The 12696-nt window shown below is 39.8% G+C and overlaps 1 protein-coding gene across 3 annotated transcripts in view; it reads left to right on the forward strand.

The window, feature by feature from the left end:
* LOC149228544 (RNA-dependent RNA polymerase 6-like) overlaps positions 1-12696 on the forward strand; it is a 66747-nt gene that overhangs the window by 26952 nt on the left and 27099 nt on the right. Inside the window, exons 3-5 of one of the 3 annotated variants that reach the window (XR_016247876.1) lie at positions 2827-3687; positions 8513-8595; positions 8699-8790. Coding sequence is in view for 2 of the 3 variants with exons in the window: in XM_089378256.1 (XP_089234382.1) it covers positions 2827-3687; positions 8513-8548 (897 nt within the window). In the remaining variant the exon portion in view is untranslated. Of the gene's footprint in view, positions 1-2826; positions 4068-8512; positions 8596-8698; positions 9542-12696 lie in introns of those variants that run through there. The other 2 variants (XM_089378256.1, XM_089378257.1) reach the window with 2 other exon arrangements.

Below are 12696 nucleotides of genomic sequence, written 5' to 3' on the forward strand. Positions count from 1 at the left end.
TTATAACATTAGTATGTACTGCTTTGGCACAATACTTATTTGGAATTGCCTTGCCCTGCAACACACATTTTGTCTTCTCCATCACTATTATCTTTCATATTTCCATACCACCGCATTCTACTGAGATGTGTAAGGTGTCATGAACTCCCCCTGAATCCCTTCTCTATTGCAAATGTCAAACTCATCTGATGTGAATTCCTCTCCATTATTGGACGAAAATACCTTAATTCTTTTACTAGATTCATTCTCCATCTCTGCCTTAGAATTTTTGAACTCGACAAATGCATCAAACGGTAAACCCTTTTTTTTAAAGAAAACCCACAGCTTTCTGAAAAATCATCTACAAAGAGAATAAAATACCTTGCACCATAGATAGGAACCATCTTGATGGGCCTGCTTAGTTTTCAGTGAAATTTAACACCCTTTACCTTTGTATGTCTTACCTTGATCAAAGGCCTTGCATTGTTTACCAGCCAAACATGCTACACACATTCCTTTTTCTCCCTAGATTGAAAGCAATCCGTATACGATCTTAGTTTTGTAGAAAAGACAAACACATTGGAAGTCTAGGTGTCCATATGTTTGATGCTATAAACAGTTGTTGCTAGTATCAAGACTGGCTACCAAAGCACAAGATTCTGCCATATCAACTTCGATAGATCTGTACAATCCATGCTCCTTTATTTCTGATGCAAGCACCTTATTACTCTTTTTGCTCTTCACAAAACATTTGTAATTTCTAAATAGGACTTCCAAATGTGGGTTTTACTTCATTCATTGATTGAAAGAAGACTTCTATTTATACTAATGATGTAAATTACATTTGGAACGTGCGTTTTTAACCATTGGACAATTTAATTTTAACATTTCTACAGCCTTCAACAAAATGCTTCCCGCAATCACCTAAGGTTGAATATCCAGTTTTGATTCCTTTTTTACAATGGAAACAAACCACAGTCCCCTACAGCCTTCAACAAAATGCTTCCTGCAATCACGTAAGGTTGAATATCCAGTTTGGATTCCTTTTTTACTATGGAAACAAACCACAGTCCCTCCTGTTTGTTGTATGCTTTGAATCTCCAGAGTCAAAGAACTAATCATCTGAAGACTTAACTCTCACCCAAGAAACAACGAAAGCATACAACTCTTCTTCTTCTTCATGCTCTACAACATTCACTTCCTTTTTGTAAGTTTGCTTTTTATTTTGTTCCATTTCCTACAATCATTTCCTGCAATTTCTCTTCATATGCCCTAAATTGCCAGAACAGTAACACTTAATGTTTTAGGAATCAGGATTGAAGTTGCCTGTGGTAGTTGCACTGTGAACTGTTTTTCCCTCTGCTATGCAGCTGCCTGATTTTACCTTTGTGTTGACAGCAAAAGCACTCTCTGAAGTTTCTTCAGAACTATTGAATTGCTTCATCTGATGCTTTTTCTGCAACAACTAGATTGACAACTTGTCAAAAGTAATACCAGTGGATTTAGGTATAATATTCAATATCTCAACAAAGTCCTCAAAGAACTGAGGCAAACTCTTTAGAGTAATTACTACCATGTCCTTCTCATCTTTCTCCCAATCTATGGAAAGTAATTGATCTCTGATATTCTTCCCTTGCAACAGATATTCTCAAAATTGAATCCCCTTGTTCCAGCTTTGTGGAATAAAGTAGTTAGAGAGCCCTACATTTCTTGGAAGTTTCATGCAGGTTCAGCAATCTTCACGTGTCATATGCATTGGTGGTATCGTACAATTGGGGAAGCATATCATCAGTAACTAATAAACTTATCAGCATAACAGCCTCTTGATTCTTGGTTTCCCATGTTTTTTGCTGCTTCTCATTTTCACAATTATCCTTTGTCACCTTACCTTTCATGACTTCTATTAACTCCTGGTATTCAAATATCTCTATTATCCTCTGTTTCCATACATTGTAATTGTGTCCATTGAACTTCTGGGAGTTGGACAACATTAAATTTTAAATACTTTCTATTTTCTTTAAAAACAAAATACCCTAACAACAACCGAACAACCAATTCATCTCTTTTCTAATTCCAGACTTACCTCCGAGCTTATTTCTCTCTGTCAGGCAGTCTGCTGATCGCAACTGCAACCTGTGTCAACTGGCCAAATTCTGAGTTCTATGAAAACCCAACATTCTTCTGTTGCTGTCACAATTTTCTCTGTAGCACCATGTTGCACATGACTAACAATATTGGAGATCGAGTGGATTTTTTTTCCAAATGGAGGATCAGAAATTAAAATATAATGGTGTTTGAAAAATTAGACGTGTACTTGTAACACCCTGTAGTGTTGGGCACTGAATTAACGTGATACCCCAAGATGTTAGAATATATTGAACTCTGACATCCTGTTTCACATGTGATTTGTCACATATCAGCATATTAATATTCTATTACATCTCTAGTGTTCAGATTATTATATCTTAACATCTAATCTAGGATGATCATCTTAATTGTGTACTATGAGTGGATTTGCTATGCAGGCCATCTGCAGAGCTCCTTTTTCTCTGCCTGATCGCTATGGCTAGCTAGGCAGATTCTCTGTATTTAAGGTTTCTTTAATTTCTTCATCCCATGTCCGATTCCGAGTGTGTAGGTTTCTTTGCTTACATGTGAGTGTTTCCTGTGTAGCATGAGTTAGTAATTATGTCTGTTATCCAAATATCTTGTCAGAACTGTCTTTACTTTCTATATTGCTTTATATTTTGCTTCTTTAAAGTAACAGTGAGGTTTTGGTTATAAAGAACAACTTTGAACTTTGAAGATTATGCTTAAATAATCTGCTAACAAAATAATGCTTTGCAGGACATTATTGACTTTTTTGTGCGACACATGGTGAATGATAGTTTGGGTGTTATCTGTAATGCCCATGTTGTCTATGCAGATAAAAGTGATTATGGTGCCTTAGATGAAAATTGTCTCAAACTTGCAGAGTTGGCAGCGATGGCTGTTGATTTTCCTAAAACAGGAAAAGTAGCAGTGATGCCTCAAGATCTGAAACCTAAGCTATATCCAGATTTCATGGATAAAGAGGACTTAATTTCTTATAAATCAGAGAAGATTTTGGGTGTCTTGTATCGGAGAATCAAGGATATGTTTGGGGAAGAGGTAGAGAAATGGAAAAGTGGTGCTAATTTTGAGAATATATTTGAAGCACTTCCTTACGATAATGATTTGGAAGCTGTTGGATTTGAGGAATATATCAAAGAAGCTTGGAACTACAAGTGTTTATATGATCAACAACTTCGTGCTTTGTTAGGCCAATTCAATGTTAAAAAAGAGGGGGAAGTGGTCACTGGACACATTTCTTCTCTCTCCAAGCATAATAGCAGGCGACAGGGTGAAATCAAAGAAAGATTGCAGCATGCTTATAGAGCTTTGAGAAAGGAGTTTCGTTTAATTTTTGAGGGAAAGAAAGATTGTGATAATTTTGAGCCCTGCAAACATTCTGAATATAAATCCAAAGCATCTGCATGGTACCATGTAACCTATTATCCAACATGGGTGAAGAAGGCCAGGGAACTAACAGAACCAGATGGTTATTTCAGTGCTCCTCTTCTGAGCTTTCCATGGATTTCTGTTGATTACTTATGCCAAATAAAGTTGCAAAAGATCTGGCCAGATGTAGACTATAGTTCAACTGACGGATTCCTTACAAATTTCCTGGTTGGTAAAGCATAAAGATCCAAATCATTTTCTTGTCTTTTCTTGTAGTCAGTAAAGCCTTAGTTTTGAGGGTTGCTGATTACTTGTAGTCTGTAGAGAGTTCCATACCATATGTACTATTCTGCACACTTGAATATATTTGCTATCATCTTAGATCTTGAAGCCTGTGGAAAGTTTTGCTTCTTAATAGCCCCCGGCCAGCAAGGCCCTTCTGCATTGGCAAATTGCAGAAGAAAGATACTAGTCCAATACGAGTCAGTAAATTACTGCAAACAGCTGTATTCAAGTTAGTGTTTTGGAATTTGAGTACTTTGAGTAGAAATAGTGTGAATATAGTACTTTGAGCTTTCATTTTAATTAGAAGTCTCAAATTTTTACCATTCAGCATCTCTATTGATTGTGTTTATTTTCTATTTTTCTGTCCAGTTTAAATGTTAGCGATTTATCTTGTGTACCTTTGACATGCATATGTCTATAGTTGTTTAGTATTATACCTGCCTATGACAGATTATATTGTAATTACTTTGGTAAATTGATTTGACTTTCAATTTGTTGTATCAAATATAACAATTTTACCATGGTTTTTAAAATTTTTAAATATACATATAGCAAATCAAATATTTGACGAGTCTAAAAATAATTTTCAAAGTTTCCAGTTAGTATATTTCACTTTGATTACTTAAAGACAAATGGTATGACTATTTTATATGGTTTAAAATCTATTTTTCAGAAATTTCAAATTACAGATATTTAGAACTTTAAAAAAATATTTTTTCTGTAACATGACACATAGGTACTATACTACTTATTTGACTTGTAAATACGCGCCTGCAAAATCCAAACAGATCGAGCAGAGGATTCAATGGTAGATGGATGCATTAATGCAGAGATGATGATGTCAAATCTCTCTGCAAAGGAAATCACGGTTCTCTATACGTGGAAACTCTTCAGGTGCACAAATCACATGGTGTTGGCCATAGCAATGGCTTCAGCTGCAACATCAATGAGAGATTTAACATCTTCCCATCTACATTAATGCGTCCACCTGCCATTGAATTCTCTGTTTGATCTGTTTGGACTTTGCAGGGACATACTTTTTTTTTCCAAGGAAAAAATCGGTAACTTTTTATTTAAAAAATGAAAAGTTACACTAGCAGATGCATTGAAGCATTTCCGTAAGATGCCCATTGGGCTCAAGTGCTTTCGCACCCCATGCAACATTACAAAAACTAACTTGCATTAGAAGAAGAAAAAGAGAAAGAGAGAAGAAGGGAGAAAAAGGCAGAAAAACTGGAATCCGGTAGTGAGTAAATGACTCACCCTTCAAGTTTTTCTCCCCTTTTTCTTTTCGACCTTGCGCCACTCTCCTTGAGTGGGCTCAATCGAAGCTATGACTAACTGTGTTTCTGCTTTTTGTGACGCTGTTTCCTTGTCTTAGTCTGAAGTGTCTGAGTGGTGATGCCTTTTGATCCCTCCCATATTCAGATCCTCGCTTACCTTCTCTGCCTGATTTGAGTGAAACTGTGAAGCCTTGTTGTCTGATGTGGTTCCTTTCTGAGTCTCCATTTCTTTAGAAACCTCAGCATTCTCTGCGGGGGTCTCTTCTTCCTCTGCTTCTGATTCTTCGTCCTCTGAGTCTGGGGGGGGGAATTGCCATCCTTTCCTCTGCTTCCCTTTCTGCTTCTTTTTATTGTTTACTTTCTTGTCTTCTGGACATGTACTTTGCAAGTGTCCTGTCTGCCTACAGAGCCTACATCTGAAAGCGGTGTTTTCATAGTCTAGTGCTTGCAGCCAATTTTGTTGTTTGTAGATCAGCCTTATGTTGTCCGGCAACCCTTTACGTAGATCTACTTCCACACAAATGCGTGTGAAAGTGTAGACCCTTTCATCAATCCTTTCTAGATCTGTTTTGATATATTTCCCTATGCTGTTCCCAATGCCTTCCAGTACTCGTTCACTCCAAAAGTGAAGGGGAAGGTTGTATAGGCGGACCCAGACCGGCACTTTGGATACAGTCATTTTGTTTGGATCGAAATCTGGAAACCATGGGGTCATAAACAGCCCCGATGTTCCCCAAAACCAAGGCCCAGCACTGATGATTGTATCTCTGACTTCCTTGGAAGCAAATCTTACTATAAAAAACCCCTTGGAGCATAGATGTATATCACATTCCATGGTCCAACTGGTGAAGATCCAGTGGAATAGATCCATTGGTTTTGGCCAAAAACTGTTAAAACGGCAGATTAGGGCCTGCGTTTCATAGGACTTAACGAAATCATCAAGCCCTGTAGAATCAAAGTTAAGGGCTGGGGTTTGCCCTAGCTGATCTACTATGTATGGCCTAGGTGTATATCCGCCTTGATCTGGAGAGGACCCTGAGTCTTTGTTGCCCTGTAAAATGTTTTTGTAGGAGGAACCTCCCTTGGGTTGGTGCTGAGGTGCTGCCTTTTTCCCCTTGTCTCCCCCTGAGGAGCTTGGCTGTCCTTGAGGCAGAGCCCCTCCTCTCAGCCTAAGGTTTAAAGCAATGATTGTTCCTGGACTAATCTCATAGCTTTTCAGCGTTCTACTATCCTGGAGGGACCACCTACCACTGACCAAATGTTGGATCTGAACTGGGTATCCCGTCTCTGCCCATATTTGCTGTTTCAGCTGCAAGATGGTGCTTCCTGCATGAACCCACACTAAACGGGTTTTCCCCTCAGGGGTTTTAATAAAAATCTGAAAACGAGTTGTTGTTACCTGCTCTGGCTGTAAACAATCTTCCAGATCTGGCCTCGTATTGGGTCGTTTTTCCTTGTGCATGTCTAGATCTACAAACCCTCTGCTTGATCTATGCTTGTTGCCACCGATCTGCTGCCTGGGATCTGGCTGTTCTCGAATGTTGGCTAGATCAGGTAGATCCAGGCCGGATCTGATGTGCTCTCCGCATTTCCCATCGAACACAGGCTTTAGGCTACCGCACTTCAGATCTGCCGCCGCTGGAAACCCCGAAACCTCGCAGCCAAACGAAATGGGGAGATCATGCAGTCTGCTGATCCACTTCGACAAGGGGGACCCGGCCATGGCGAAAGAGATCGAAACAGCAGCAAAATTACTAACCCCTGCCATGCATTTTGCTCGAATCTGCCTGCCGTCTGTTGACCTCTCCACTAAGAAGAGCGATGCTCCATTCATCGCCATCAGCGACGCGTTTACAGCGGCCATTCCAAGGTGATTAAGTCAAAAAACCTATGACTTGGGTCTTTGCAGGGACATACTTACAGGTCATTTATTTTTTTATTTATGAAAATGGGCAGCCTCTTTAGGTGCACGAATTACACGGTGTTGGCCATAGCAATTGCTTCAACTGCAGCATCAATGAGAATGTTATACGAGCAACAGGTATTGCAATGTTTGCTTTTTTTAAATCCATTTTCAACTACTATCTATTTTTGGGAGAACTATGGTTGCTTACTGACGAGAATCTAATGAAATGTTGTATATATTTACAACTTATGCATTGGTATCAACTGGTCTCCCTAAACTGGGGCAAGTAAGTCATAAATTCGGGAATTGTCACGATTGTCTGGTTTTGGTTTTTGTGCATATAGATCACTGTTGGGCAGAGCCAAATCGTGATTGCAATGTACACCGTCTTTCCCTTAGCTTTTCCTTTGCATTGCAATATATTTGCAAGTAGCAGTTTTTAAAATGGATTTATTGATCTGTTTCCTTTTCCTTTTCCTTTCTGTAACAATATTTTTTAGAAGAGCAGTTTTTAAAATAGGTTTATTGATCTGTTTCTCTGTTGTGACTACAGAGGAGAGATTGGTTGCAAGTGCTTCAAAGTTTCCATTTGGCATCAAGGCTCTTGTTGATGATGATGCTAGATAGCACCCAAGGTGGCGATTAATCTTGAACACTTTTTCCAATAACTAGAATTTTGAAGGAAAGGCAAAAACCCTGTGTAGGTGTTAGAAACTTAGATCCCACCATACATCTTCCTAGCCTGGTATTAGTAATCCAGAGAAGGTTTGTACCTATGGCAACAACCACGCGATGGCTGAGCAATCAGGGAGAGAAGATAGAGCTGGTCACATAGCCACCGCGATGAATCATGAACCATAGTGCCTGCTCACTAATGACATGATCCCTTGCACACCTCTGGCCATATCAAAAGGTAAGGAAGCCCTTGACTCCAGAGGAACCTCACATTGGCTGGCCTCAGAAACATAATTCTGATGAGCTGCCACCTTTTGCTGCCTGGCGGCTTCATGTGCTTGAACTGGTGGTTAGAATTTTAGATTTTATTGCCTGAGTTATTTCATAGCTTGCCCTACAGAGCCTTAAATTTTGGATGCTATGATGTATATTGTGTAAATTGCTGTGGACAGATCTTGCACGTTGATACAATTATTTAAGAATCTAGATCAGTGGGTGTGTTTAACATAGCCCCAATTTTGTCTTATGGTAGTCACCTATTTGTCCTGACCTAAAAGATAAGGTTATTCCAACTTGAAAAGACCAGGTCACCAGAAAAGGCCAGAGCAGGAATGAGGGACCAAATAAGGTACAGGCCATTACTTTATTTGCAAAGGTTTGACCAGCGTAGGATTAACTCTTCAAGCTCAGGTAAGACCCAGAACCAACTAATAAAATAGAATTGGAAAATAAACTGAAGTTTGAGTGAGTGATTAAAGAAAAAGAGATGTCAAGGTTATAAAAATTAAATATTTAAATAAATAAAAATAAAAAGCAATTAAATACATTATTGCAAGTGGACATTCAGTTCCTTTTCTTGATTCCAACTCTTCATTATTGCTGTCCTCTGCTTTCTTTGGAGCAGATCCAGGTATGTTGGAAGTATGAAATGGCGGCATGATCGCTGAGAAATATGGTTCACATTTCAGTGTCTGGGCTCTGATGAAGGTGATTAGACATCTATTCTCATGTTTATTTATGGAACACTCATTCATGCATGCAAGCATAAATATAATGTCATAGATTTATTTCTTTGAATTCATGGTTTCAGGCACCACTATTGATTGGATGTGATCTAACATCTATGGACAAGAAGACTCATTGAATCCTAAGTAACTCTTGAGGTATTTGCAGCCAATCAAGGTGAGCTTCCTCCTCAAGTTCTTTTAATATTTAGAAGAATTTGTGTTCCTTAAATCTTCTGCGTTTTATTTATTTATTTTCAGATTTTGTTGGGAGTACAACGGAAAAAAATAAGCAATCAATGGGACCTTGCTGCATGCAAGTATGTAAAATTTTGGGTGCAACTCATTACAGTGAGGCCTCGCCTTGCATTGAGGCTTTAAAACAATGGTACACAAATCCTTGTCTTTTCCCAACACTAGGAGATAGACAACTCCTTGCATTTCTTTTTGGTATTTTTTTCATAATTTTGAGCTGGAAACATTGAAGGCTCAAGAGTCAAATTCTATTGGAACCTATGTGGCCATTATGGTTTGGGAGTTCCATTCTCCCCACTAAGGAATTTTCAATCCATGCAAAAAGAGCTGGCAGAAGATAAATGCCCATTACCCCGTCTCTCAGTATCTGTATAAAAGAAAGGGGACTATTTAGGTGAAAAAAGATAAATGCTGGACCTTAAACATTAGGCAGGAAAAATAGAAGCTGTGTCTGCTGGGTTTCATGGCTAAGCTCAAACTGTAAGTAGATTAATTACAATATAAAATCAAGATAGAACAAACAAGCATGCAATATTCTCCTTGTGTTATGGGGATACCACACAGATACTTGGCCCCTGTTCTGACTGAGCTTGCCTGCCCATCTGCCATTCACGTCTCAAAAAACACTTAACATGGGTAATGACGGCTACAGTGAATTGAATTGGAGATAGCTATTTCAGAACTGCATCATCCCTTTAGTTATTTCCACCCAGCTCTTTCTTACTAAATCTCCAAATGAACTATTTTAAAATGTCCATATTATATTTGTGTATTTTTATTGAAACAATTTGTATTTTGGTGAATTTTAGGGACTCACAATTTAAAATTTGCCAGATTTGGTAAATTTGTTGGCTAAATTGTTGTTAAATTATTGCCAGTGTAATTATTGCTAAATTTATATTCAAGTCTCAAAAAACATTTACCAGGGGTAAAAGTTGCTACAGTGATTTGAGTTGGAGATCTGTTTCAGAGCTGCATCATCCCTTTAGTTATTTCCTTCCAGCGTGTTGTAGCGGCTACAACCACCTTCCAAAATTTTGCCTATGCTTTGTTTTGGAGCCTCCCTTCTAAATTACAGTTGCTCATCTTGCACTGATCCAGGTACTTGTGCTTTGATTGAGCCTTATCCTTTGCATCTTGGTTTGTGTTTGCTTACTTGGTTTACTGTCTAACCCACAAGCTGATATCTTGACTTGGTTTTCATCCAGTTCCAGGCTTGCCTTAGAGAACTGTGCAATCCTTGAGGGCAACTAGCCTTGCTCTCAGGAATTGCGCAGTCCAAGTTGACAGTGAGCCTTGAGCTCAAGAATTGCACAGCATCAGAGGATAGCCAGCCTTGAGCTGGGAAATTGCGCAGAGCATGACAGGCAACCCAGAGCCACTTAGCTCAGAAATTGCGTAGAAGTCTTTTTGCTCAGACGCTGCGCAATGCATGAACCAAAGAGTTGCCTGGTTCCTCCCATAACTGCGCAATCTCTACGGGCAATGCATGACAGTTTTTCTTGAAAAAGCAAAAAAGGAAAAAGAGAAAAAGCTTCCCTAAAAAATAGAGATTTATTTTTAGCAGTCCGAAGGAGGCACTTGAGTTATTTCGGAAACTACCGCCAAGTGTTGCCTTTTCCTTGATTTTTGGCTTTCACATCATAAACCCTAAATTGACCAAATCTATTTAATCGACGTCGCCAAAGCTCATTTGCACATTCGATCTTGGAGCTCTGGCATTCCTGAGGAGATCAAGGAACCTTTGGTGCGATCGTCGTCACTTTTTATAGTCTTTTGCCATTTTTTCTATCGCTTTTGCTTGTTTAGCTTGTGAGAGTGATGTTTCACTTGTTTCTTTGAACCACTGTTTGTGTTTTAACTTGTTTTAGCTTGTAGAAGTGTTGTTTCAAGTTCTAGATTGCCTTTCCCAAGTGTTGCATGTATTTTCTTATTTTTGCACCAACGGTCGCCGTTGCGGTGACTCCCTTCACATGCTTCATTTTCCTTCAGTTTGATTGATTCTTGCATTTGTTTTACTTGCACGCATCATCAATTAGTCAGATATGCACTCAACATCACACTATCCCTCAGATCTGCTCGATTTCACACTCCCCTTGGGCAGATGTGGGCTCCCCTTGCTCGGATCTTGTTTATCCTTGCATGCACTGCGCATTCTGGGAGCTCAAGGCCTCTGCCTTGGCTTTTGGAATTGCGCAGAGACTGTTTGGCCTGGTTCCAACTGCACACTGCGCAATTTCAAGAGCCAGCCTCCCAACTTGGCTACTCTCTCCCGGCCTGTGCCCAGATTGAACTGCACATTGCGCAGTTCCAGTCAGCAAGCTTCTCGACTGACTGCTGGGACTATGCAATGCGCAGTTCCCATAGTCAGCCTATGACCTCTGCCAACCAGAATTGCGCAGTCCTTCCCATCTTGAGCCTGATTTGTTGCTTGATCTTGTCTTGAAGTTGCTTTGGTTTTCAAGCTGACATTTTCTTGCCATGAGTGTCCTCTCTGTCCCACAAAAAAGTCATATACAATTTGGAGCAGGCTTCAGGTTATGAATCAAGGAACTGAGGTAGTAGTAGGATGCTACAACAATTGTTGAGCATCTCTCAAGCAGTTATAGTTAATATGGCATCAAAGAGAGCTGCATCAAAGGAAACCGCCGAGAGCAGTACTCGGGAAGCAGTTGAGCAGATATTAGTTGATCTACTAGTTTATGCGGATACTCAATTGTTCATTGAGAAGGGCACAAAGCTAACATGGCAACAAATCAAAGATACTTTTGCAGAGGACTTCAAGGAAGACTTAGAAGACCGACAGGTATATATCAGTATCCAACGGTTAGGCTTATACAAGGTTGTATGCAGGTACCCCGCCTTCCCATGTGCGAACGTTATCAACAGGATTATCTCACACACAGATCAAGAGACTATGACATTGAGCAGTGCCAACGGGATAGAGTTTGCCACTTTTAGGGTGGAGAACTTTCAGCAGATGTATCATTTACCTGAGCCAGTGAGGCGCATGGACACACTTTTCTATGCCACCCATAGCCATGTGAACACAAGGGATATAGTCAAGCGCTGGGTGAAAGAGCCATCAAAGTTTAGGCAGACACCCAATCATGTTTACAAGACAAAGTCTCTCGGGAAGGCTTATCAGTTCTTGATCATCTTCGCATGCAAAATATATGGTCAAGAGAACAGAAACCTTTCCTGAAGGTTGGGTAGTCTTATTGGATCAGTTGGTGAGTGATGGAAGGCCATTCAACTGGTCGGACTTGTTGGATCATCAGTTGAAAACCCATGTGGTTAAGGCTCAAAATCCACCCAAGGATGAGCAAGCGAGATTCTACATGTTCGCATACTTACTGGATGCAATCTGTGCCCAACAACAGTTTCCTGGCATGAGCTGGACATGGACACCAAAAGAGACTGCCGTCAACATATATTGCAAGGTTAACTGACCATTTCATTATCCCGTTGTACAAGCTTATCTTTGAGCAGGTTCCACCATGCATGTCTCGAGAAGCAATGGAAACGATTCTTAACATTGTAGATTGGTATGCCTCACCAGGTGGCACCTTCATTAGAGTGCTTGGTGGAGATAAGCCTTCGCATGTTCTACCAAGGTATGCCACTGACAAGCTGGTCATGTAAGAGGTCTCTTATGACCTCTCCACAGGGTTGTCAACAGGACTGCATAGGAAGAAGAAAGTGCCATGGCTCGCTCTTCCTTTGCAGATCAGATTGTACGAGATTAAGAGCTTGAAGGATGCAGAAGCTGACGCTAAAGAGATATTGGGATTTGAGTTTGGCACCAAAGACTTTAATTCGTATGATG

Source organism: Pinus tabuliformis, chromosome J (assembly GCF_031772625.1).
Source record: "Pinus tabuliformis cultivar Carrire ecotype Pingquan chromosome J, CPIR1, whole genome shotgun sequence".
Taxonomy (NCBI): domain Eukaryota; kingdom Viridiplantae; phylum Streptophyta; class Pinopsida; order Pinales; family Pinaceae; genus Pinus; species Pinus tabuliformis.